We start from the raw sequence: 26,918 nt of genomic DNA, 5'->3' as shown, positions 1-26,918 counted from the left end.
TCGAATATCAATTGGTGTACACCTAGTATAAGTGCTGAAATAACTTTTTCAAATTTATTTAAATTTTTTAAATTTTATGTGAAACCGCATCAGCAAGCCTGACGACGGCCGTGAAACACTTGCCGTCCGGACCTCTCGTCATGTGCGGTAGTTAGTACTTTTATACTGTCCAAATTTGTTTAAACATTATCTGTTCTCCTTTAAACAATTCATTAGCCCGACAGCGGCCGGTGTTTCGCGATCGGTATCGCTTCTTCAGGAGTCAATTGCGATATCTTGGAACAGATGCTGTATAAAGAAAATAATGAAATCTTAACTTATAAAGAATTGTATCTTAAAAAGTACTTAGCTTAGGTGTCACGACTGGCCAACCTTTATCCCGGACGGTTCCGTCTCTCCTATCTACAAATTTCGGCGGGGCAGAATAACGCTGAAAAACTCTTCCTTTTAAAAAGCCCGCGATTTTCAGCACGTTGTGACGTCAGAACGTCAATTAAAGGATCTCAAAACAGCTGTGAAAAAGAGCGGAAAACTAACGTGATGACGTTATTAAGAATGATTGTGGCAAGGTCAAAGATGTTACATTCAAGTAATTAGAAATGGGTCACTATGGTTAGATTAAAGAAAAACTTGATACTCTAATGCTGAATTCAGACCGTGTGGCTCCACTGTATTTAAACGATGTATCCAGCGTTGTTCAGCGCGTAGTAACCGCGTGTTGAAGTCTCCTCCTCGCCAACTGGGGGACAATTGTTCCAATACTACAGATTTTAATTCATCAAAATTATGATGTTGTTGAAGACAATGGGATGTTAATGGGGCAGTCAATTTACCAGTGGTGATACAGGATCGGTGTTCAATTAGCCTGGTTTTCAAGGCTCGTTGAGTCTTTCCCACGTACCAAGATTGCACGGACATTGTATTAAATATATCAGGCCTGAAGAACGACAAGTTGTAACTGCCTGAGAGTCCAAGTGAAATCAACTTTAGAAAAGTACAGGGAAGATGTGTCTATCATCACATGGCATACAGTGCATGCTCCACATGGAGTGTGTGCGCCTATCTGAACCCTGGGCGGAGGGATCTTAGTGTCCGAATGAACTAATAAGTCCTTAAAACTAGAATTTCTCGTGAAGGCAAAGCGTGGGATATCTTGAAATTCATCGTACAACTGTAATAGATGCCAATTTTGAGATATGATACGTTTCATGACAGAAGTCATTGATGAGAATGGTAAAACGCAAGTGAGCACCTCTGTCTCTTCTATCGGTTTTGGTAAAAATAGCCAATCTCTGTGAGTGAATTTTGCTCGTGTGTATGCGCGCTTGATACAACGTGAAGGATATCCCCGTTTCAAAAAACGGTCCGTCAAAAGCGCCGCCTGAGAGCGGAACTCTTCCGGAGTAGTGCATAATCTCCTGAGCCTAAAAAATTGGCTCACAGGTAGATTCTCCTTTAGAAATCGCGGATGAGCGCTGGAAAAATGCAGGAAGGTATTAGAAGCTATTTCTTTCCTGTAAATGGATGTCTCAAAACCCGTGGATTTCTTCATGATTTTAATGTCCAAAAAATTAATAACTTGCGAGTCGGTCTCTGCGGGATTTACAATCGAACCATGATCTGGTGATCAAACCCGCTGACAAAGGCGGGAAGACGGTCATTATGGACCGCGACAAATACATAGCAGAAGCTCAACGTCAACTCACAAATAGCCAGTTCTACAAAATTCTGACGTCAGATCCAACCAATCAACTTCAAGATATTATAATACAGGTCGTTCAACAAGGGACTGCTCAAGGGTTTCTCACACCCCATGAAACCACATTTTTAGTGAACAAACATCCAGTAGTTCCGGTTTTTTACCACCTACCGAAAATTCACAAAAACAAGATTAACCCACCAGGGAGACCCATAGTCTCTAGCAGAGGCTCACTATTAGAACCTTTATCTAGGTTCATAGACTTTTTTCTAGCACCTTTTGTTAACATCCAGCCATCTTACATTAAAGATTCACAACAAATCATACAGTTTTTGGAAACTTTTCAAGAAGACACCACACAACTGCTATTAGCAACCCTTGACGTCGAAGCACTTTATACATCCATTCCGCAAGATGAAATGTTGCTTATTGCTGAAGAATTTTTTGATAAGAGACCGCGTCCTCACAGGATTCCTTCTGGTTTTTTGTCTATATTATTAGACATAGCCCTAACAAAAAATTTTTTCGCTTTTGAGGGCACATATTACCAACAGATCTGTGGGACTGCCATGGGGGCCACCATGGCTCCAGATTTGGCAAATCTTTACATGGCTGTCTTCGAAGAGAAATGGATATACAACAACAACCCCTTTGGTCAACATATCAAAACATGGAAGAGGTACATAGATGATGTACTGCTACTATGGACTGGCTCTACTTCAGAATTTTTGGCATTTATCAGTTGGCTCAATACATGTAATTCCCACCTTAGATTTACATCAGAGACCGACTCGCAAGTTATTAATTTTTTGGACATTAAAATCATGAAGAAATCCACGGGTTTTGAGACATCCATTTACAGGAAAGAAATAGCTTCTAATACCTTCCTGCATTTTTCCAGCGCTCATCCGCGATTTCTAAAGGAGAATCTACCTGTGAGCCAATTTTTTAGGCTCAGGAGATTATGCACTACTCCGGAAGAGTTCCGCTCTCAGGCGGCGCTTTTGACGGACCGTTTTTTTGAAACGGGGATATCCTTCACGTTGTATCAAGCGCGCATACACACGAGCAAAATTCACTCACAGAGATTGGCTATTTTTACCAAAACCGATAGAAGAGACAGAGGTGCTCACTTGCGTTTTACCATTCTCATCAATGACTTCTGTCATGAAACGTATCATATCTCAAAATTGGCATCTATTACAGTTGTACGATGAATTTCAAGATATCCCACGCTTTGCCTTCACGAGAAATTCTAGTTTTAAGGACTTATTAGTTCATTCGGACACTAAGATCCCTCCGCCCAGGGTTCAGATAGGCGCACACACTCCATGTGGAGCATGCACTGTATGCCATGTGATGATAGACACATCTTCCCTGTACTTTTCTAAAGTTGATTTCACTTGGACTCTCAGGCAGTTTACAACTTGTCGTTCTTCAGGCCTGATATATTTAATACAATGTCCGTGCAATCTTTGGTACGTGGGAAAGACTCAACGAGCCTTGAAAACCAGGCTAATTGAACACCGATCCTGTATCACCACTGGTAAATTGACTGCCCCATTAACATCCCATTGTCTTCAACAACATCATAATTTTGATGAATTAAAATCTGTAGTATTGGAACAATTGTCCCCCAGTTGGCGAGGAGGAGACTTCAACACGCGGGTTACTACGCGCTGAACAACGCTGGATACATCGTTTAAATACAGTGGAGCCACACGGTCTGAATTCAGCATTAGAGTATCAAGTTTTTCTTTAATCTAACCATAGTGACCCATTTCTAATTACTTGAATGTAACATCTTTGACCTTGCCACAATCATTCTTAATAACGTCATCACGTTAGTTTTCCGCTCTTTTTCACAGCTGTTTTGAGATCCTTTAATTGACGTTCTGACGTCACAACGTGCTGAAAATCGCGGGCTTTTTAAAAGGAAGAGTTTTTCAGCGTTATTCTGCCCCGCCGAAATTTGTAGATAGGAGAGACGGAACCGTCCGGGATAAAGGTTGGCCAGTCGTGACACCTAAGCTAAGTACTTTTTAAGATACAATTCTTTATAAGTTAAGATTTCATTATTTTCTTTATACAGCATCTGTTCCAAGATATCGCAATTGACTCCTGAAGAAGCGATACCGATCGCGAAACACCGGCCGCTGTCGGGCTAATGAATTGTTTAAAGGAGAACAGATAATGTTTAAACAAATTTGGACAGTATAAAAGTACTAACTACCGCACATGACGAGAGGTCCGGACGGCAAGTGTTTCACGGCCGTCGTCAGGCTTGCTGATGCGGTTTCACATAAAATTTAAAAAATTAAAAAATTTAAATAAATTTGAAAAAGTTATTTCAGCACTTATACTAGGTGTACACCAATTGATATTCAGAGTTTTCAGTCTTTTTTGGTGAATTGTTTACGGTGACAAGACTGTCTTGGGTTCTTTTGTTTGCTAAAAATGATTAAATCTGCCATAAATTTTCAGTATTAAGTTATTGCATATTCTAGTCCTGGGGGAATTCTGTGCTACTGCGGAGTGCAGAATTTATGCTGAATTCCCCCCTGCGCAGAATTGCCATTTTCTGCGTAGAATTGCCAAATTCTGCGCAGAAAATAGCAGAGGAGATCCTGACATGCCGCTAACAGAGCGCGTCCCGCTTGTTCCGCGGGACGTGCCCCATTCGCAGCAAAGATGACGGCCCCGATGCGCTGTTTGTGGCGAAATGGAAGGCCTCATTGTGCCACGAACGGAGTGTTCTCCGCTCGCAGTGAAGAAGGAAGGCCCTTGCTGCCAGGCACACAGTTGCATTGCAGCTTCCAATATATCACAGTGGTATTTTCAAATGATGGAGATAGTTTCTCAATGGATGCATACTTGTTCATTAAGGGAAAAATTGGATTAAATATGAGCATGTGGGGCAGTACCCCTATGTTCCCCTTTAAACCAGTGCAGGACCAGGTTAGGTGCCTGGTCCCCTTTAATTCCCCTTGTGAGAGAGAGCTTTGTGGGTGGGGCCCAGCAGGGGAGGATTAAGAGCTGGGACGCAGGTGAGTTAGTAAGACCAGGTCCAATTCTCCAGGAGGAAGGCAGCTCTTGTAGAATATTGCTGTCCAAACACTGAGCTGTAATGAAACTGTATGAGTACTGAGGGAAGTGGTACTAACTATGAGTAATTGGAGTACACTGTTCTGAAGGTAAAGGTAGGCTACTAATTTGTATGTGTTAAAGTGGCAAATAAAGTGCTTTTAATAGACTGGAATCAGACTAAATTTGTGCCTCCAGACCTGAGGTATAACTGCTCTTTGCCACATATGGTGTCATGCATGGGATTTTTTTTTCTAAACCTAGTACAGAGGAAAGCCCAGCCTCCAAAGAAAGTTTGGTGTATGTGTGGCCTGCCAGAAGCAGTTTGGAAACCAAACAGTTTGCAGAAAAGAGAAGGAAGTGTCTATTTGGAATACAGAAAGTTGTGAAGAGGACCTGTGTTCTAAAACAAAGTATAGAACACAGGGGGCCTGTGGCACTAAAAGAACAGAGCACAATGGCCTGTGAAAGGGTTTGGCTAAGCTGCACTGGAAAAAAAACAGTTTAAAGGTTCAGATAGAGAGGAAACTAATTTATGGGTCTGGTTGCAGGGACAACTAGAAAGTGGTAGGTATGAACTGGCTAAAGAGAGAAGCATTGCTGGAGGTAGATAGGGATTTAACAGTAGCAAGTTAATGCTGGTTATGCAGGCTTTTTTTTTTTTTTTTTTTTACCTTTTTTTGCCTTGAAAAAGAAGAGAGGAAGGAACACTGGTACAGCAAGGCTGTGCTGAGCAGGGTATAGCCCTGGAAAAACTGCCAGAGTGGACTGTGAGTGCAGTAAATGGTAACAGGGTAGGACCCTCTTCCAGCAAGAAAGCTACTCTGTAGTTCAAGGTGTGCAGCCAGAAAGAAAACCTGAAGTGGAGCAGCCCAGGGTATTGCAACACAAGTAAAGCAAAGGCAGCCAGAGGGCTGGAAGGAATGAACAGCTATGTATTTCTGTGTAGTGGGAGTTCCACAGTCCCAAATGTCAGGTCAGAGGAAGAACCTGAGGCTCGAGATTTGCACTGGAAAGGCCAGCCAGAGTAATGGAGCAAGGGAACCCACTCCCAAGAGTCCAGGCTAGACAAGAGAGTGAAGACCTAGACCAATACCTGGAGGAACTAGATGAGTTGCTAGCAAAGATGTCCCATGGGATGACCTAGTCATGACAACAGTCTGAGATTGGCGCTACAGGAGATCCTGACAAATACCCTGTAGGGTGCCTAAACACTACCGGGAGTCCAGAAACTGCTCTCATGAGAAGTCCAGAGAAGGGGGCTATGAAAACCCCTGAGAAAGGGTTCACAAAGAGTCCTGGGGAGGGTAACACAGACTCCCCAGGAGGAGGCAGTATTGGAAAGTTGGAAGTTGGCACTAGAGAAGGTCCTGAGGAAGACCTGTAGGGTGCCCAAACACTACCTGAAGTCCAGAAACAATTCCCATGAGCCCAGAATGAGAGGACATGAAAAGGCCATCAAGAGAGGCGATGAAGTACCAAGTGAGAGGTACCGTAAAGACCCCAGCAAGTGAGGCTGCAGAGGAGAACCCAAAGGAAGGAACCATAGATAGCACAGAAGATGGTGCTGTGGAGACCCCAGTGAGTGATGCTGTGGAGGAGCCAGCGACTGGCTCAGGGCGAGTGGCTGAGGGGATACCAGAGGAATCACCGATGGAGGCACCACAGCCAATCCAAGAAGTTCTGCTGGGGTAGAATTTGAACTAGGAGCCAGCAAGAGACTTGGTTAAAGGACTGGAGGTGCAGGCAGTCTAGGGTTACCCTGGGAGGTAGAGGTGAGCATAAGCCTAGAACTGTAACCTCAAGCCTAACTGGTAGGTGGCCAGATAAGAGGGACTGGAGACATGAGGCACTCCTCCTGATTGGATCTAGAGGACTGAAATTGCTCAGACCAATGGGTCCAAGCTGAGGGGGGTATGTGAGGCAGTGCCCCTATGTTCCCCCTTAATCCAGTGCAGGACTAGGCTAGGTGCCTGGTCCCCTTTAATTCCCCTTGTGAGAGTGCGCTCTATGGGTGAGGCTCAGCAGGGGAGGAATAAGAGCTGGGATCCAGGTCAGTGGATCAAACCAGGCCCAGATCTCCAGGAGGAAGGTAGCTCCTGTAGAATATTGCTGTTCAAACACTGAGCTGTTAAGAAACTGTATGAGTACTGAGTGAAGCAGTACTGAACTGTGAGTAATTGGAAAACACTGTTCTGAAAGTAAAGGCAGTCTACTAATGTGTTTGTGTTAAAGTGACAAATAAAGAGAAAGTGCTTTTAACAGGCTGTTGTCAGACTAAACTTGTGCCTCTAGGCCTGAGGGATCCCGCTCGTTTCCATAGCGCATATCTTGAAGTTTTGGGATTATTTGCAAAAATAATGCAATGTTGGTGGCAGGAGAGGGGGAGCAGTTATGGAAATGTAAATGATGGTCGATTGTCTTGTGTGTTTTTGGGTGGGTTTGTCATTGTTCAGTATATCTCTGGGTGTGCTTAAGAAGCATGTTTACTTCATGCTGTAATTATTTATACAGTATATTGTATTCTGTCAGTTAAAATAAAGAGTTGCAAAAAAAAATGTGTGTATTTTTGGTTTCATGCACACTTTTAGAGGTCTGGGGCATTAGGTGGCAAGACTAAGAGGAATGTGCTTAATTTGCTGTTTTCTAATGATTTACACAGATACAATAGGCAATTTATTTGAGCAATTTTACACCTAATCATCTAGTGCAATTGATATGATGTTCTATTGTAAGATATAATTTCTGAGCCTGACCACTGTAAGATAGTTCTTCCACTTTGTTTTTAATTGTAAGACATAAATCCTGCATCTGACTACTGTATGATAAGAGTTCCCCCATTTTGACCTTTGTTAACGTTCCTCTCTCTTTTTAACCATTTCCATGTTACAAATGTTCATTGTATTAGACAAAGGAAACGCCTAATTTCCTACACTCTTTTGTTGAATGTAAACCGATGTGATATGTAAAATTGAATACTGTGACAGAAAAAAACAAACAAACAAATAAATAAATAAAATCTGCTGCCTGCTATTGTTGGGTGGGAGATCTGAGTGAAGAATTCAGAGGGTCTCGATGTCCTGGAAAAGGACTGGTGAGCTTGTAAAAATATTGGTAAACTGTTAAAAATATTTGTAAACCGATGATTTCAGTTATGCACATGTTTTAAAATATACCTACCTCCACATATAGATCAGAATATTACACAAGCATGTTATTTTTTAGGCATAAACTACTCATCATGTGAGGGAACCAAGATGGTCGCTGGAATCTGTGCTTCATTATAAGGCCTCTCAGCATTTTTCCTGGATAGTTATTTTTCATGGGTTCATACCTGTTTTTTCATCAATAAATACAAAGGAGCCTACCCCTAACCTGCCCCTCCACCAAAAACCATGGAAAACTGTGAGTATCTTACCCTACCCTCTATTCCTCAACTCACTATCCCTGTAATCACAGGCCAGGGGCACTACAGTGGAGGAGCCACTCGACGGCTCCCCCATACTCATCAAGCTAGAATCCTACTACATTCAATTAAATAATAACATGCCCTTAATCATTGCAACGGCTGCCCTATTCATTGCTCTCATCAATGCATAATCCATTACAAAAAATCTGCAGTTATTCATGATCTCCTGGCCTCGGGAATATATGACTGTCTATGCATTACCGAAATATGGCTGAAAGACTACGACATTCCAGTTCTCATCTGCTGCTGCCCACTCAGCTTCTCTTACTTACATAAACCAAGACCAGGATGAAAAGGAAGAGGCCTAGCTATATTCTTCAAATTCCACCTAAAATTCACCATGCTAGAAATTTCCATTCCTGGCCCCTACGAGATCCTTTGTCTGAAATCTCAACAAATTAATCTTTGCCTGACCTACTGCCCTCCGGGGCTACTTGCCAAAAATGTTTCCCTTCTATGCGAGGCAATCCTCAATCTTAATCCCTCCACAGCCATAATTCTCAGTGACTTTAACCTTCCCCCCACGACCTCATCAATAGCCTCCCGCACTAATACCTTGTTAGACCCCTACTCTCCTGTGGCTGGAAACAAATAATCTCCTCCCCCACCCACAAGAAAGGCAATTGCCTTGACAATTATTCATTAACCCCTCTGGCTTCCACATAAACAGAGCAAATGTAGCCACAACTAAATTCCCTGGAGCAACCACTTCCTCATTTGCTTCACCCTGAGATCCAAATCCTTTGAGCGAATTCTGCACAGAAAAAACACCATTTTCATAAAATAAGGACACCTAGATCCTGAAACCCTTGCATCCAACCTCACCCCAATCCTCGATGACAACTCTTACTACTAACCTGATGAGTTCCTAACACTGGAAAGCCTCCCTTTTATCTACACTTGATAAACTGGTCCCCCTAAAACCAGTCTCAACCAAAATATCCAACTCTGCACAGTGGTATAACACCTCTCTACAAACCCAAAAATGTGAACTGAGGAGATATGAAAAAAAATTTGCAGAAAGATCCCTCCCACACTAATAAAACACTTTATAATGATAAACTAGCATCATAACAAGATGCCATGAACTCTGCAAAAAAATCATTCATCTACATTAAACTATCAACCACACTAACAACCCTAGAGAATTACATGCGGCCGTTAAGAAACTAACCCCAGCTCACCCGCCTTTTCTCTTCCACCCTCACTCCTGGGGATGAACATCGCAGAAATCGTTGCCGCACATTTTAACAAGACAGCAATGGTAAACAAAACCTTTAATAAACCCCTTCCAAAAAAACCCAATAAACTGACTCGGCTGGCCTAACCTGGGAATGTTTCAAAGATAATATGGAATCTGACACCATCAAGATCATCAGTAACCTCAAACCATCAGCTAATCCCCTTAACCCCTGTCATACTACCCTTCTTAAACTGATCAAACTAGATATTGCACCATTTATGACTAAGTTCATCAACTCTTCCCTTCAACTTGGTATTGTTCCTGACTTAAACAAGCTTCAGTCCAACCCACAAAAAACATACTGCTAATCCTACTATCATCTCCAATTACCATCCGATCTCCACCCTATCCTTCATGGCCAAAGGGTTAGAAACAGCAGTGCTTTACCAACTCTGCAATTACATTGACACGAACAATATCCTCAACCAATACTTATTCGTGTTCAAAAAGCACTACAGCACTGAATTACTGCTGCTTTCCAGCTTTGACATGGTGAGACAGGGTTTGATTGAGGTTCAGCATTCCTACTTTGTCTTGACATCTCTGCCACATTTGATACCATCAACCATGCCATCCTACTCTCAAGACTGCATTCCATTGGAATGTCTGGCTCTGTGATTGCCTGGTTCTCTTCTTACCTGAACAGAACTCAACAAGTCAGAATCAATTCCCTCACTTCCTCCCTGTTGCCCCTGAACTCTGGGCTTTCTCAAGGTTCTGCTCTATCCGCTGCCTTATTCAATCTTTACCTTACTCCTTGGAGACCACTATAAGAGCTACACCGATGACATTCAATTCTTTTTTTTCCCTAAAGTAAACCTGGACCCTCACAGAATCTTTCCTCACCCATTGCCTCACAACCATCCAAAGATGGGTACACAGCAATAAACTAGCCCTCAATATCTCCAAAACTGAAATCATTATCCTATCATGCAACCCAGTGATTAACACACCCAACCTTTTCTCTGATTCCCAATCAATCACCATCTCACAAAATGTAAGAAACCTGGGAATCATTGACTCATCACTTTCTATGCACCAACATATGAGAACTATTACCAACATCTCCTTCCACAAACAACACTTACGCCATTACCTTAAACCCCTTCTTAAACCCTCTGACTTTAATTGTCCTCCAATCCCTAATATTCTCTAGCATAGACTACTTCAACTCCCTCCTGACAGATCTACTTTCATACACAACCCGTCCTCTACAGATCATTCAAAAAATTTGGCAGCAAGACTCCTTACAGACACTCTGATATATGCTCACATCTCTCCTGTTCTCAAATGCCTACATTGGCTCCCAATCCCATTCTGGGTACAATACAAACTTGCCATGATTATACACTCCTTGATTCATAACTTGCACTCGCCCTGGATTTCCTCTATAATAAAAACCCATATCCCCTCCCGGCACCTCAGATCGTCCAATCTCATGCTTCTAGATGCCCCATACCCTAGGCTTACACACCTCAAGTTAACCAGAGAACACACTGCCTTCTCCACAGGACTTCTCTTTGGAACACCCTACCCAAAGAACTTAGATGCCCCCAAAACAGAATTTTCTTTAAAAAAGCCCTCAAAATCTTTTTCAAAAAAGCTTTGTCAAGCTTAAATAATAAGAGCCTACTCCCAACATGTCCCTCCTTAGGAGAGGCCACCTAGGGTCATAAGCAAGCACAGAACTCAGCCTCCTCAAATGTATGAACTTCCCTCCAGATGTTTTAGTTCTATTCTCTCCCCCCCCACCCGATGATCATGTATTATTGTAATGATTGATACTATTTCTGGATGATATATGTAATGTCTGCTTCCCCTTTTATTTCTGTTTAAGTATGCTCTTATTGTTCCCTACTCTGAACGTAGGAAGGGCGGGTAATAAATGCCTTTAAATAAATAAATACATACATGTGCTTTTCTTGAGGTTGCTTCTCTGCTGACTGCGGGGCCCATGGATAAGTTTGTCCTCATTTCTGGAGTGCCAGATCAATTGAGTATGCCATGGGAATAGATGTGGGAGCTGCATGAGGCACAGAGTCGCCAAACATCTTTCTTGACTGGGAGAACTCCTTGCCCCTGGAAAGCTGATGTCCTTGGGCTCAACCAGAGCTGCAACATCAGAGCTGTGAAGAGGCTTCAGCAGTGTTTGGGTCACTGACTAATGACATGAGATCACCAACGTCTGGAGCGGCAGTATTGCTAGATGTGTTTCAGCAATCAATTGCAAGAGAAGGAGGAGTGAGCCCTGAATTGCTGCCTCAGGCAAACCTATTGATATCTGTTTCTTCTCCATCCAGATATCTTCCAAGCAAGAGATATTGTCTCAGTTTTCTTTGGTGAAGCCTCCTAACATTACAGTGAATTTGATTTGGGAAACATTAGCCAAGCTTTCTTTTCAACTTGCCCAGTATGTCTCACTGCAGCACAGTGGCATTGATCCAGGCCTGCCAGAGAAATGTTATACAATGTATGTACTACCAAGATGGGGAAAATAGTATCTAAGGCTGCTTCCCTTTAAGATAATGTTGATTCTTTGGCTAAGAGGCATCAGATGTTATTAAATAAAATGGAAACACTCCGGAGAATCTTGCAAGTTGTAAGAATATTTGGTTGATCTAATTTCTGAAGAAAAGGTCTGTTTCCTCTTTACAAATGTTGAGGAGATATTTATTGGAAATGTTGAAAATTCCTGAAAATGCACTTCCGCCCATCTCTAAGGCCTATCAGAACCGGTGCTTCCATTAGGTAAACTAGGCGGTTGCCTAGAGCACCAACATTTTGGGGGTGGCAAAATCCCCCACCAGTACGAGGCGCAAAGAGGTGATGTGCCAGAGCCAATACCACCAAAGAAGGGAGCGCTGTGCTGGAGCTACTGTTACTGGTAAGAGGAAGCACTATGCTGGAGGCAAATTGAGGGAGGAATAGTTCATGACTGAAGGTTTGCCTAGGAAGCTAAATATTCTTGAGCCAGCCCTGAGGACAATATATTTACTGCAAGCTAGGAAGATTCCTGATAGAGTCAATGGATATTTTCAATTTGACTAATTTCCTAGAAAAATTATCTGAGGAAGAAGTTTCCTCAACTTTGGTGGCTACCTTCTTGGTGGATTCAGATAGGGGCTTTGTGTTGAAAATGTTTTTTAGGAATATATTGTCACAATTTTTAGATCATATATGTAGAGATCCTGTCAGATCTCCAACTAGAATAGGCACCGGGGGCCAGAAGAGAGTGTCCGAGTGAAGCGCAAGAGTCAGAGCCAGAGTATCAGTCCAAGAAATACTTGGACTGATACCTGCCCATGCAGGACAGGACTGGCCAAAGCAGGGGTCAATACTAGAATCAGTCCGTGCATAGTCGAGGCAAGCGAATGTTGGTTCCAGGCGGCAGACAGTAGAATGGTCAGGCAGGCAGTGGTCAGTTCCAGGTGGTAGGCAAGAAAATGGTCAGGCAGGCAGTGGTCAGTTACAGGTGGCAGGCAACAGAATGGTCAGGCAGGCAGTGGTCGGTTCCAGGCGGCTGGGACTGGACTGGAGACACTTGGAACAGAGGCACACTATCACACCAACGGTGTCGACCCGATTTCCAAGGCGAAGAGCAGTAGTCTGAGCCCTGCTTATATACAGGACTCAGATGATGTAATTGGGGTGCGCCGCAGATGAGTTTCCCGCGCTTGGCCCTTTAAACGTCCGGGAGTTCCGTGCGCTAGGGGGTGGGGCTGATGCCATGGAGGACGCCAAGTCCCGACGCGAGGAGTGCTGTGAGGAAGAAGGCTCTGATGGGCCTGGAGACGCCCGGTGGTGCTGTGGATGAGCTGCGCTGGCGGAGACTGCGAGTGAGGAGCTGGTAGACGGGCACGCCAGGTGAGCAGGCCCGATTGCGGCACCAACATGGCTGGGAAGCGCAACACTTACAGCCATCCAAAGGAGAAAAAGGAGAGAGGGGAGAAAGGAATTGGGATGGACCCCCTATTGAATCCATGAGTATCTACTGGAGATTTTGGGAGGAATTTCAGAAGTATTGTTCTAATATTAAAAGAAAAGAGGAGAAGAATTGGTGCCATTTTTAGTCATTGTGAGGAGACTAAGAGTTTGAAAAGACAGCATGGAGAGGTAGGAGATATGATACTTTGTATTTGGACACCAATCTAGATTGGATTAAACATTCTGTTTAACAATCACGTGGGAGGGAACCTCAAAAGTTGCAAAGGAAAGGGAAAAATAGAAAACTGGCTTAACCTTTAAATAAGACTTTAAGAAGTCACAAATTTATTGAGAAGCACTTGTAACATAGGTAAGTGAACCAATCATCTATAAAGAATATCTTCATCATTTCACAGTTTAAGGTCTATAATGTAAGGTAGATTCCCGGGCTAATAAATCTTTCCTATTGCAATTTTCTTCAAATTATGTAAGTTCCCTCACATTGTGAATGCTAAGAAGTAGATTTTAAAAGTGTTGCTCACACAAAAACGGCCCCATACACATGTATGTGGGCTGCGCGCGAGCAATGCAAATTTTAAGAAGCTGGGAAAGACACGCGTACATACCTGTGCACGCGTCAAGAATAAGGAGCCAGAAAAGGGGCAAGGCATGCACGTAGCTCCTGAATTTCGCAAGGCTGCCCATGACAACACCCACCGTGTGTTATGAACACCGCTGCCCGCGGGTCCCCCCGCAAGCAGGCTCACTCACCATGTGGCTTTTCTTCATCCTACGCAGCAGGACGCCGCCTTCGGGCCTCCTCTGCGGCTGGAGCAGCAGACTGTCTCTGCCCACGCAGCCCAGAGGCCGCCCTGGATGTTCTCCTTCTTCGCAGCACGGTGCCGCTTCCGATTTCTAGCAGCTGCAGGGCCGGGTCCGTCCCCGACGCGATTGCCATCTTCGCAGCGCTAGGCCACAAGCCCTGGTCCCATCCGGCGGCTGGAGCCGCTCCCAGGGCTTCCCGCAGCAGCTGGAGCCGCTGCCAACGTCAGGGCCTGCTCCTCAGGCCTTGCCTGCGTCTGTACGCACAGACGCTGTGCAGGCCGCTGTCCACGGTTCTGCACAGCCCTGCTTCCTGCTCCTTAGGCTCCGGCGCGCGCCTCTCTTCATGATTTAAAGGGCCAGGCACAGTATGTGTGCTGGCCCCACCTAGGGAGTGGACTTCTGCTTTAGCCCTATAAAGGGCTGCACCGTCAGTCTGTTAGTTGCCTTGCATCGGAGTGTCATCCTCTCTGGAGGCTCCTGCCTGCCAGAGCCTTGTAAGGTCTTCTGTTCTTTGTGGAGCTCCTCGTCTCATCTGCCTTCTACCACGTCTTGGTGTCTTGCCTGAGGTCCCGGTCCATGTCCTGATGTCTCGTCATGATCTTCCACCTCCTGATGTGCCTGCCTTCCAGGATGTTCTTCCCTGCGTCTTCGTCTGGTGATCCTGAGCCTTCTGTTCCTGTAGAGCTGTGGTTCTTGGATGGTGTGTGCCCGAGAATGGAGCGGTCTGCAGGTGGGATTAGTCCCTGGGCTCCGGAGCCTCTGTTCCCGCCAGCCATAGATGGAGCTTCGGGTGACATCGATTCCGTCATTGGAGTTCCTCCTTGCCTGGGTCTTCCCTGCGCTTGTCCCGCTCTCCTTGTGGTCCGTGACCAGCCTCCAAGGGCTGTGTAGGGCGCGCAGCGGGACAGGGTGGTCCGCGACTCAGTCCCGTGGGTGGCCTGAGTAGGGCGCCCTGAGAGACAGCGCAAATGTCCTTCCTCCCAGCTGTTGTCAAGTTCCTGGTGTCTTCTTCCGTGATGCCGTTGCATCAACCCAAGTGTCTTCGTCTGTGATGCCGTTGCATACATCATAGTCCTGTCTACGTGTCAAGGCCTCCGTCTGCCCTCAACCTCAGGCCAGGCCTGCTGCTCCATGCTGTTCCAAGCAGCAGGTCCGAAAGGGTTCGGAATGGTCGGAGGACCATTCAACTTCCAACATCATCCTTTTGTTGGCCTTGGGAGCTTGCAGGCCTGGCAGAGGGTCAGATAGTCAGCCACGCTGGGACATGCCGTCAACCCTCGGTTCGGCCCTGAAGGTCTGGGCTCGGTCCGAGGCCCAAGGGCACACGAAAACACCTCCACGTAACACCATGTTACCTGCATAATTTTATTACTAGTCCTGATGAGAGGCGCAAGTCTGGAGATTTGGGGCCAGAGAGATCCTGAACACTGGGGAAGGGGAAGAGAGAGAGAGAGACAGACAATCTGACACTCTATATATCTCCCACTGTAAGAGGGGTACTTTAGACTCAAGTTGGGTTTTGGGGGGGGGGGGTTTACATTGGAATGCCTAGGGTAACACTGCCCCACAAAACCCACCCTGAATTGAAAGTGCCCCTCTTATAGTGGGAGATTTATAGAGTGTCTGATTCTCTCTCTCTCTCTCTCTCTCTCTCTCTCTCTCTCTCTCTCTCTCTCTCTCCCCAATCACTTGTGAGTACATGCAAAAAGGCTCCAACACATACGCGTGGATGGTACGCGTGGACTTGCATGCATGATATAAAAATTGAGCATATTTTTGCTTACATGTCCAATACGTACGTTTATAGGCGCATGCATGCTCCTTTTAAAATTTACTTGATAGATTTTTGTGGTATTTTTTTTATAAAGCAAAATATATCTTTTTTTCTCCTTTGCATTATTCTGTACAAGTTTTTCTTGGTTGTGACTGAAATTCTATAAATAAAATTTAAAAAAAAAAAAAATGTATGAAAGTTTATAAAATAGATAGAAAACGTATATGATTTAATGCATTTTAGATATTTGAACATATCCAAACATATGCGCATATGTTGGGTGGTAGACATACACACATTTTATAATCTGCATGGACCAGATATGTGCAGGTTATAAAATGCTATAGTAGATCTCCGGATGGCCATATGTGCACATACATGGGGACATGCAGAATGAAAGTTTTAAAAGCCGGGTGCATGCCAAAATCTGAAGATGAGCATGCATAGTACTTGTGCGTATCTACCTGATTTTATAAGCTGCACAAGAACCATTGCGCGAATATCTAACATCGGAGGGGGGGGGGGGCGGAGGGAGAAGGAGCAGAACGTGGGTGGGACATGGGCATTCCAGGGCGGGGCCGAGATGCGCATGCAAGTAGCTACGCATATGGGCACGTACCCAGCTACAGTTGAGCGGAAATTTACTTCTTTTATGGAGGGAAGTGTAAGTCCTTATAAAACTAGATCCAAGCATCTCTGAATTGTTTGAGGGGTCTGAGTTAACTGGTGGATGTGCAGGCTAAAGAACCAGAGGGATTTGGAGGACCTAGCTCTAGACTGGGCAGACCGGTGAAAATGGGTCATGGGCTGGACACGCGTCTGTTATAATATTCCCTCACTTGTGTGTCCCAAAGCCACACAAGATTTACACTGCTATGCACACACAAGCTTAAAATCAGGAACACACATATGCATGCCAGGGCTATTTTATAACATGCATGTGTATTTGCATGCAGGATATAAAATTGCTGTGTATCTGGCCACATGCCCTTATATATGTGCATCCACTCGCCTGTTTGAAAGTTACCGTTGTGGGGAAATTTTAAAACTTATTTCAACAGGCAAACAGTATTTTATCCTCGGAAAAGGGCCTGCCTGTGTGTGGGTAAAGGTTTGTGTGTAGTGCCACTGTATGTGTAGCTTTACCTGCCGTGTGAAGAGACATTGTAAGGGGGCAGGATTAGAGAGGGAGTTTGCTTTTACATGCATACTTTTGAATTTTCTAAAATATGTCCTTCGTTTTTCTCAAACTACCCACACAATTTATTGGTGCACAGATGTGCAGGTAATTGTTGTTTGTTTGTTTTTTTGGGGGGGGGCTAAATTTCAAAGTGAAGTATCCTCCTAGTTTCACTTTGAAACTGGTGTAATATTCATGGGTACAACTTACTTACTTGTAGACTTTGCACCAATGCAGTCAATTACAAAATTACCCCATAATTACCTAAAAAGCCTAATTAAAAAGTCAACTTTTAAGTAGGTGGCTGAAAGTCATAAGATCTACTTAGGAACTGATTTCTTTAAATATGGGATTGCACTAGAAAGCATGCAGTCTCAACTTCTAGTTAACCATCCTTCAAAGAAGAAATACCCAGAAGCAACTCAGATTCTGGTTTGAAAGATTAACCAGCAATATAAGGAGATGAACAACCTCTACGGTATTGAGGGCAAAGATAATAATAATTAACTTTAAAAGTTAAAATCTTGAACTTAACATAAAAAATGGAAATCAGCATAAGAACATAAGAACATAAGAAATTGCCATGCTGGGTCAGACCAAGGGTCCATCAAGCCCAGTATCCTGTTTCCAACAGAGGCCAAAACCAGGCCACAAGAACCTGGCAATTACCCAAACACTAAGAAGAACCCATGCTACTGATGCAATTAATAGCAGTGGCTATTCCCTAAGTATAATTGATTAATAGCCATTAATGGACTTCTCCTCCAAGAACTTATCCAAACCTTTTTTGAACCCAGCTACACTAACTGCACTAACCACATCCTCTGGCAACAAATTCCAGAGCTTTATTGTGCGTTGAGTGAAAAAGAATTTTCTCCGATTAGTCTTAAATGTGTTACTTGCTAACTTCATGGAATGCCCCCTAGTCCTTGTATTATTCGAAAGTGTAAATAACCGAGTCACATCTACTCGTTCAAGACCTCTCATGATCTTAAAGACCTCTATCATATCCCACCTCAGCCGTCTCTTCTCCAAGCTGAACAGCATCTAGCACCAATCAAGAGGTGGGTTGCTGCATTATGAATTAATTCTAGTAGCTGATCCGCAAAGTAGTGAAAGCATGAATAAAAGGGGCAAAAATCTGCTAGCTCAAAAAGAGTCTGTGTTTTACTGTGCAAAAGAACATCTAGAGAGAGCCACAAACTGGGCCTCCATAGTTAAGCCTACATCAAGAATAACTCCTAAACGATGGACTTGCAGTCTTAATGGGAACATCGTGTCGTTTATCAGCAGTGGAAAGTTCAGGGCTGGACTATTAAGGGGGGAGTTTAACCCATAGAACTTCGGGCTTTTTGTCTGTGTTAAGTTTTATTGTGACCCATCTAATCCGAGATGGCTTGTAGAAAGACAGGCTCAATCTATGTGTATGTGGTACAGCACAAACAGTCCGTAGTTTCTCAGAGGACAGACATACACTGGACTCTGACTCTTCTTTCATAAACTTTATTTTCCACAAGCACGGTAATCCAACATAAGTAGCTTACCTTCAGCCACGTTCACACTCAGCCTTTATCTTCAGTATTCACATCTCAGCACTTCCTTCACCTTCTCCTGGAGACCTGGGACCTGTCTGTTCTCACCTGGACACAAACCCTTATTCCTGCACTTGGGACCCACCCACAGAGCTTTCTGTTTCTCTAGCCTTTAAGGTGGACCAGGCTAGATGCCTGGACTAGCACTGGTTAAGGAGGGTTTCCAGGGACACTCTTTTACAGTGTGGCCTCTACTCACTGAGCAACCATTGTTAGAAAGCAAAATGTAAATAAACATTGCTGTATTTAAAATAACCTATTAAAATAGTAGTAACAGGGACAGAACAGCCACAAAGCATGACCCAAACATATCCTTACATAAAAAAAATGTATAGATTCACCAGGTTCCAAAAGCGCGACAAAAAAATTCACACAACCCTGTTTTTCTACTCCCCCTGCTTCATATTTACGTTTTCGACACACCAGCTTCTACCATGCCTGAAACTGAATGTTAGCTCCGTTTTCCAATTGGTAACAATTGTTTTTAAGGCCAGCCCTAAAATGTGGTCCCTTAACTTTATCTGCGGTCAGGACAAGTATTGTAATACATCAGTAGACTACCGCCAATAGCAATAGCCAAAGATATGTCTTCAGTATTTATAATATCTTATCTTCTTAACTATATATTTTCATCACTGTTAGCCTTAAGGCATTGTAGTACACTGGCCTCCAAGTTTTGCCTCACTTGTTTGTTCTGAGCTAATGTTAATTGAGCCCTGTTGTAAAGTATTGCATGACAGGTTTATAGTCAATCATACTGAGACTATGGGGCAGATTTTAAAAGCCCTACATGCACCGAGCCTATTTTACATAGGCCTGGTGACGCATGTATGTCCCGGGGCTTGAAAAAAGGGGTGGGGCGGGGGTGGTCCAGGGTGGGGGTGTGGCCAGAGGCCTCCGTAGGTCCTCTAGGCCGGGGGATCGTGAGCCAGCATTTGGCCTGCGCATGCAACCTACACCTGCCCAGAGGCAGGCGCAACTTGAAAAATAAAAGTCAGGGGTGGGGTTTAGGTAGGGCTGGGGGGGGGGGAAGGTAGGGGAAGGTGAGGGGGCGGAAGGAAAGTTCCCTCCGAGGCCGCTCCGATTTTGAAGCGGCCTCGGAGGGAACAAGGAAAGCCATCAGGGCTCCCCTAGGGCTCGGCACGTGCAAGGTGCACAAGTGTGCACCCCCTTTTGTGTGCCAACCCTGGATTTTATAACATGCATGTGGCTGTGCACGCATGTTATAAAATCGGGCGTAGATATTAAAATCCAGCCCTATGAGTAAAGTTAGGCACCATATGGTGTTGCTTAATGGGCCAGTAACCCTTATGTGGATTTGGAAAAGGCATATAGATTCCTCCAGAGCAGTGTAAATTAAGCATTTTCTTTTGTGGAAACATGCATTTGGCTTTCTGTTTTTGGCATATGGACATGAGCAAAACCCAAGAGGAGCATCCAGACCACATCACAAAGGGTAACACGCAGGAGTCAACTGTACATTTTGGGGGTAATTTTGTAACATTGCACATAAGTTATCTGGCAAATGTGCACATAAGTTACACCAATTTTCAAAGCAGAATTACACACGTCTGCTTTGAAATTATCCCTGCAAAAACTATGCATACACAATTACACTTGCTATTTGGTGTCATAGTTTTGCTGAGTGAATTTACGTGAATATTTTTTCAACTCAAAAATTATGCCTTGCCTGGACTCCACCCCTTGGAATATCTTTCCCCTATGCATGTAAAAGTACATGCATACAGTGTGTATGTGCATAATTTTATATGTGTATTGGCTGCACAATTTTCTAAAGGGCTATTTCTGTAGGTAAAGCAATACTTTACCCACTGAAGTCCCTTCGAAAACTACCCTCCTCAAATTTGCAAACTACTGGGTGTCATTAGGAGCAAGGGTCCCAGATATAAAACAATTTTCCTCATTCAATGCCTGGGAAAAAATATTTTGAAATGTAGGAGCTTAGAAATGTAGCCAGTTTACAGCATGTTCTGCTTTATTTCTAATAAAGATATAGTTCATATCTGCTCTCCTCACTTGATTTGATTGTAAGCCAGTCTGCTCTCTGTAGCCTGTTGTCTTCATACTTTATTCCAGAAAAAGCAAATATGTAGCGAGCTATTTCTGCTCTTCCTCTCAGGTTAAAATATGTCAGCTTGTAGTTTGGCATGATTTATCTCTGTGAAAACAAAAACCATTCATCTGTAATATCAAAAATACACATTAAAAATTCCCGATAAAGTATCAGATTGCGCTAAAATCAAAGTTAACCATTTTTTAATATTTCTAATTTTTCATCCTATTGCAGATAACATAACATTTATTTTATTTGTTTATATATTTATAAGCATTTGATATTCCTCTTTTTGCCAGGAATGAACCCAAGCTGGATATAATCAAATTAAAAACAGTTACAATAATAACAGTCTCAGGTTGCTAACAGTCATAATTGATAAGGGAGGAAGACCAAGTTGTTCTTTAGGTGCTGGTATCATCTATAGGGGAAGCAAGGATCAACAGGGGGAAACAAACTATAGAGTAAATGAATGAGTAGAGATATAACAGTGAGTTTGACACTTTGTACCGATGATATAAGAATCGGGAATATGAAAGACCAGAGATGTCCAAGTTACCATTTTAGATCAATAGTTCTGTAACTCAAGAACTTAGCTGAGGGACTAGAAGGTGAGGCCAAACAACCTTGCCTTGGTTTTATTTATTTAATTATTTTGGGAAGGTGAGATAAGACAGGTTGAGTTATAGGGCAAATGGTAATATTTGGTGCATAGTAGCTGAAAGTACAAAGTCTTGTAGGAGTCAATCTGGCAGAAGCCAGAGGGAGGAGGAAGGAAAGAAGGGCCAGTTGAGAGGGTTGTAGTTGTCTGGCGGGAGTATAGGATATAAGAAGTTGGATGAGATACTCAGAGGCCTGTTTATTCATGCATTTAAAGACAAAGCAGAGGGTTTTAAATTTTATCCTGCTTTTGACCAGGAGCCAGTGCAATACAGTGGCCTTATGTGGTCAGTTGTTTTGGCCCCTACCAGAATTCCAGTGACCGTATTTTGTAGGAGCAGGAGGTGTTTCAGACTATATTTTGAGAAGCCATTAAATAAAAAGTTGCAATAGTCAATTCGGTTGGTGATGATTAATGCATGTATCATTGTAGTAACATTGTATTTATCAAGATAGTTCTGCAATTGGCAAATCTGGTGCAGATGAATAAAAGAGGCCTTTACCTCCTTTGAGATGTAGGTTTCCATTGTGAGGCTTCATCAAGTTGAACCCCCTAGCTTTGTACTTATTCCTTAGGATGTAAAGGAATTCCTGACAGGGAAGGTAAAAATTGTAGCGGATGACCTTGAAGGCTTAACCAGAGAAGTTCTGAGCTGGAGAGGTTTAGTTTGAGTTTGTAGTTGCTAAGCCAGTGTGCTACTGCTGTAAGACAGTTATTGAGATCCCATTTTGATATAGAGTTGGATGTCATCTGCAAAAAAGTGGCAGGCGATGTTGAAGGAGTGAATGAGCTTATATATTGGATGAATGGATGAATATAAATGTTAAAAAAGATTGGGGAGAGGACTGAGCCCTGAGGAACTCTACAGATGAGATCTTTGGGTGTGGATTATTTGTTGGCCTATGAGACAATGTATGTTCTGTTAAATAGAAAAGACTGAAACCATTTGAGGGCAATGCCTTCAATGCTAATGTATTCTGTGTTTTGAAAAAGTAGTTGGTGAATGCTGTTGGTTAACGGGATGGTTTCTATTCCATTGCTTTTCCCCGAAGCTGGATTGGTACAGGTGCAAGATGTTGCCTGCTTTTTGGAAGTCTTCTGCTATGGGGTCCTCTGTAGTGATAAGGGGTGTTATGGATTCAGGCTTGGAGAGTTTCTGAACTGGTTCAAAAGGTTTACTTGGACGATTCTTTGTTAGTTCAAGTTGTTTGGAGATGCAGCCTTTTTTTGGCTTGTCGAATGGCTGCTTTTTAATTTTTGGTCCGCTCCTTGCAGATACTGCATAGTCATCCCTGAAACAGCTGCCATAGTGATGTCACCATCCTGCAGGCCCCCAACACCATTTTCAAAGTGCTGATAGTAAAGGCAAAAGCGAGCAAGCTTTGCCCTTCTCACTTGCCCTACTCACTTGCCGCACCCTACAGATGAGGTAAGTGAAGGACAGGGAGATCTCTGGCCCCTAGAAAATTTTAATCAGTGGGAGTAGAAGTCAGATGGGCTTAGGTAGGCCCCAGTTGAAACTGGGCCCTGGGCTATATTTGTTTGGCAAGGATTTGAGGGGCTCAGGAAGACCCAGCCAGATAGGCCTGGGTCCCCAGTTTCTTTTTGCCACGTGGGAGGGGATTAGAGGGCCTCCAGGAGGCATGTTTTGGGTTTTTTTGTTCTATTTTTGGCCACTTAACTTTTTTTTTTTTGTTTTTTTTGTTTGGGGAAACAAATCCAACCGAAAAATCCCCCAGAAATGAAAAAAACAAACCAAAATGAAAATTGTATGGTTGTACACCCCTAATCAGTGGACCTGCAAGCTAATTTTCAAAGACAAATTTCCCACAGAGTTTCCCTTTGAAATATCACAACCGGCAAACAGCGCAGAGAAGAGCTATGAAAATAGTAAAGGCATGCAACACAAACCCTACAAGGAGAGGTGCAAGATACTCAAGAGTATAGTCACTGGAAAAGAGAAGAAAAAGGTGGGGATTTTATAGAAAGGCACAGCTGGTAGCTGTGAGGCCACAATGCACCCCATGGGGGTCCTGGGTTTTTCCAACAGGGAGAAAACTTGTTTCAGGGATCTTAGAGCTCTGAACCTGCTCGTTACCTCCAGTAGACAAACAAACCAGCCACAACAGTTTGGGATTGTTCCAAATATAAAACTTCGCTGAGGTACTTGTGAAATGGAAATGATTCTGCAAAATGTATCTCTTCTTCCGGTAACACCTATATGAGAAAAAAAACATCCCATCACGAAAATCAGTTCTTCAATCAGCAGGGGTTTCCTACTACTTTGAAACCCTTTTAGATGCCCCTTCCAGATTTGGGACTCCCTCATTTAGTACCTGAAAGCAAGCTCATGATTGCTTCTCTTCCTATGACAATGAAAGGTAGTTTTCTTGCAGAAGAATGAGATTCTTCTTACTCCAGTGATTTCTCCTCCGAGAATCCTCAGACTCACTTAGTAGAAGTTTCTGTTGCTGCTCCACTTGGGTACAGAACCTCTTGCACTGAGGAACACACATTCCCAGCACCCTGGCCTAGTCCAAAGGGTATTTCCACTTCTTCAACAGATTTATATGCAAATTCCACTGGAACAAGGCGTATAGAGAATGCTCCCCTTCACTGGAAGTCAAAACCAGATTCTTGCTCAGAGCCCCTCGTGGTTGCTGGAAGCACTCACTCCCACTCTGAGTCTTCAGCCCCAGATTCCGGAAGAGCCAGAGGGAAAAGGACTTAGGGACTTTGAGCTCCTTCACTGTCCTGAATCTCCAAAGACTTAGACACCTCCCAATGAGAGGTGCTGAAAGACCACGACATCTCCCTTTTGACCTCACAAACGTATTTCAATAAAATGCAAGAAAAATGCTACTCCTCCCCCACCACCCTTGAAAACAAAATGAAATTCAAAGATAAGGGGTCATGTTCTAAAACTGGAGGGAGGAAAGCTCAGAGGAAATATTTACATACTGAGGCAGTAGTAGATTGGTAGATGCCAGAATAGGCTACAAGCAGAGATAGTAATTAAACAAAACTATGCCAGAATTTAAGCACACTTGGTACAGATAGAGTGAAGTGGTAAGAGAAGGTGGGGGAGCAGTAAATTTTAAAAAATGACAGTGGAGAGTAGTTTTGGAAACTTGTATGCTAAATCACAGAAAACAGCAAGAGGGAGAGGACACATTTCCTCAAATAATCTGCAGACTGACTTGGCTACACTTCCCAGCTAAGCACTAAAGAAGTGACATCCTGCAGGCATTCAAGCTTGTACAGCTAACAGGCAGGAACAACTGAGCAAACTGGGTGGGTCAAATGGTCCTTATCTGATGACATCTACTGTTTTACTATTTTAGCTGTGGTCATCTATAAGGTCCCCTTCTCTTGCACAACCTGACTATTTTCCATCTTTGCTCTCTCTTTCTCAGAATATTATATATATATATATATATATATATATATATATATAATATTATATTCTGTTTTATGGCTGTTGATATTTGGTCAAATCCCGCTAATCACCTTGCAGAGCCTTTTCCTCCCCCTCACCCCCCAAAACAACATTGGGTAATTCAAGTCCTGTAAGAGATACAGGCTGAAAGGAAAGAAGTTTGCTAAAAGTCCCTAAGCTGTCAGAAATCCAGAGCAAAGCTCCAGGCTGCAGGTAAGTCAGAGCTCGGAGGGTAACAGCATTAAAAAAAAATTACAAATAAATAATATGACCAACTTCTTTTAAAAATGAGTTTAAAGCCTTGGCAGAATACAATTCCGAAATCAAGAAACACCTTAACACATTTCACTGATAATTCATTTGAAAAAGAGGTATAATAGACAAGATACAAATTGCAAAAAACAAGGCACAGGAGGAACATCTTGACAGAATAGCGCTGTGACCAAATTTTCTGATAAACTTAATTTTGTGTTTTCCAGTTAAAACTTATTTGGGACATGGTTAAGTTGTGAATCCCAAGGTATACACTGTGCTATTATAAAGTGGTGAAATGTGAGCAGTTAATTTAATTCAATGTTTATTAGAGCTCAGGTCATAATCTTATTATTTAACATGTGCGGATATCATGGAGGCTAATGCAATCGAGGAGCAGCTCAGAACAGGCTATGTCCTCTGATAATTTCTATCCCTTTATTCCCTCCCTGTTCTAATTTATATTACAACTAATGACATTTAAAGATAAATAGTAATCTGGTTGAGTGTGAGACACACAGCCTTTTCTAACAGTGACCTAAAACCTGAAAACTCCTGAAATGAATTTAATATGCAAACATGCTAAGAAGCAACATTTTGAACCAGCTAATTCTCAAGCCTTCTCTCAGCTCATTCGTCTGGCAGCAGTGTGATTACTTTATTGCCATGTTGGCCAGATTAGATTAAAACTGAATTAAGATTGCGATATTGATTAATAGTCAGAAATCATGTCATTAATCAAGCAATGCCCTTTAGTAGATTAGGTTTGCTTCAGGACAAAGTTCTAGTACCCGTCCTCAGACTTTTAAACTACACTGCACATCATGCTTTGACTTTCAATTACAAGTGTTCACCCTGGACATGTATTTCATAGCATACAGGCCGTGGATTCTAATAGTATTTAAATTCAAATATATATATATATACAAATAGTTATTATTCTTATTACAAGACTGGTCAAAATCCATTGAAACTGCTCGCAACTTCCTCTGGCCAGCAAATTGCCATATACTGACACTTCTGGTGTTGGACGCACCTACGCAGTGCATAGGATAAGGAGAATGGATAGAAAGCTTAAGAAAAATTCAACAAATATCTGTACTCACTGCTCTTTTCTCTTTATTTTCCGCAGCCTTTGGGCTCTGCCCCCCCAGTGAATGGTGGCTGTAGTACTGTTAAGGTGGCGCGGTGCAAGCTGATTACATCTGAAGCCTGCCTCCTCTCTATAGGGCAGTGCAATCATGCGCTCTTTTCCCACACAGACGAAGATAACTCGGGCAAGGCTGCATTGCAGAAATAAGCATAATAGCAGTGCTTTGAAAGTTAACAGGAACTTCTCAAAATTTCTCAAGAGATGAAAATAACTGGAAGAAGTCGGGGCTCTCCAGAGTTCACTGGGGCAGGACAGGCATTCCCCATCAGCCTTCCTTTTCTGGAAGCAGGGGTGGGAACTCACGCCCTGAGCCTTCGTGTGTAAACTACCCAGTGTTTGGGGGTTGTTTTTTTTCCGCACCCATTTTATATCCCTTTCCAGCTCACCCAGCCCAGCAATTGTACTGAAAGAAGGCTCACGGTGCCGGATACCAGCCCCACTTCCACCTGAGCTTGGAGGCCTTAAAGGAGCAGGAGGAGAATCCCACTCCCCACCACCACCACCTGCAAAAGACCTTAGCAAAGGCGTCTTTTCTATACTAACTGCTTT

The 26,918-nt window shown here is 43.3% G+C and overlaps 1 protein-coding gene across 1 annotated transcript in view; it reads right to left on the bottom strand.

Annotated features, from left to right (window-relative positions):
* HPGDS (hematopoietic prostaglandin D synthase) overlaps window positions 1-26,434 on the bottom strand; it is an 81,661-nt gene extending 55,227 nt beyond the window's left edge. Inside the window, exons 1-2 of the mRNA XM_029584898.1 lie at window positions 26,323-26,434; window positions 20,828-20,969 (exon numbers count right to left, since the gene is read on the bottom strand). Of these exons, the coding sequence (XP_029440758.1) occupies window positions 20,828-20,960 (133 nt within the window). The 5' untranslated portion in view covers window positions 20,961-20,969; window positions 26,323-26,434. The remainder of the gene's footprint in view (window positions 1-20,827; window positions 20,970-26,322) is intronic.
* Window positions 26,435-26,918: the final 484 nt, after the last annotated feature.

Source organism: Rhinatrema bivittatum, chromosome 1 (genome assembly GCF_901001135.1).
Source record: "Rhinatrema bivittatum chromosome 1, aRhiBiv1.1, whole genome shotgun sequence".
Lineage (NCBI taxonomy): Eukaryota > Metazoa > Chordata > Amphibia > Gymnophiona > Rhinatrematidae > Rhinatrema > Rhinatrema bivittatum.
Note: the sequence above shows the minus strand (reverse complement) of the source record. Positions and strands in the feature narration are given on the sequence as shown.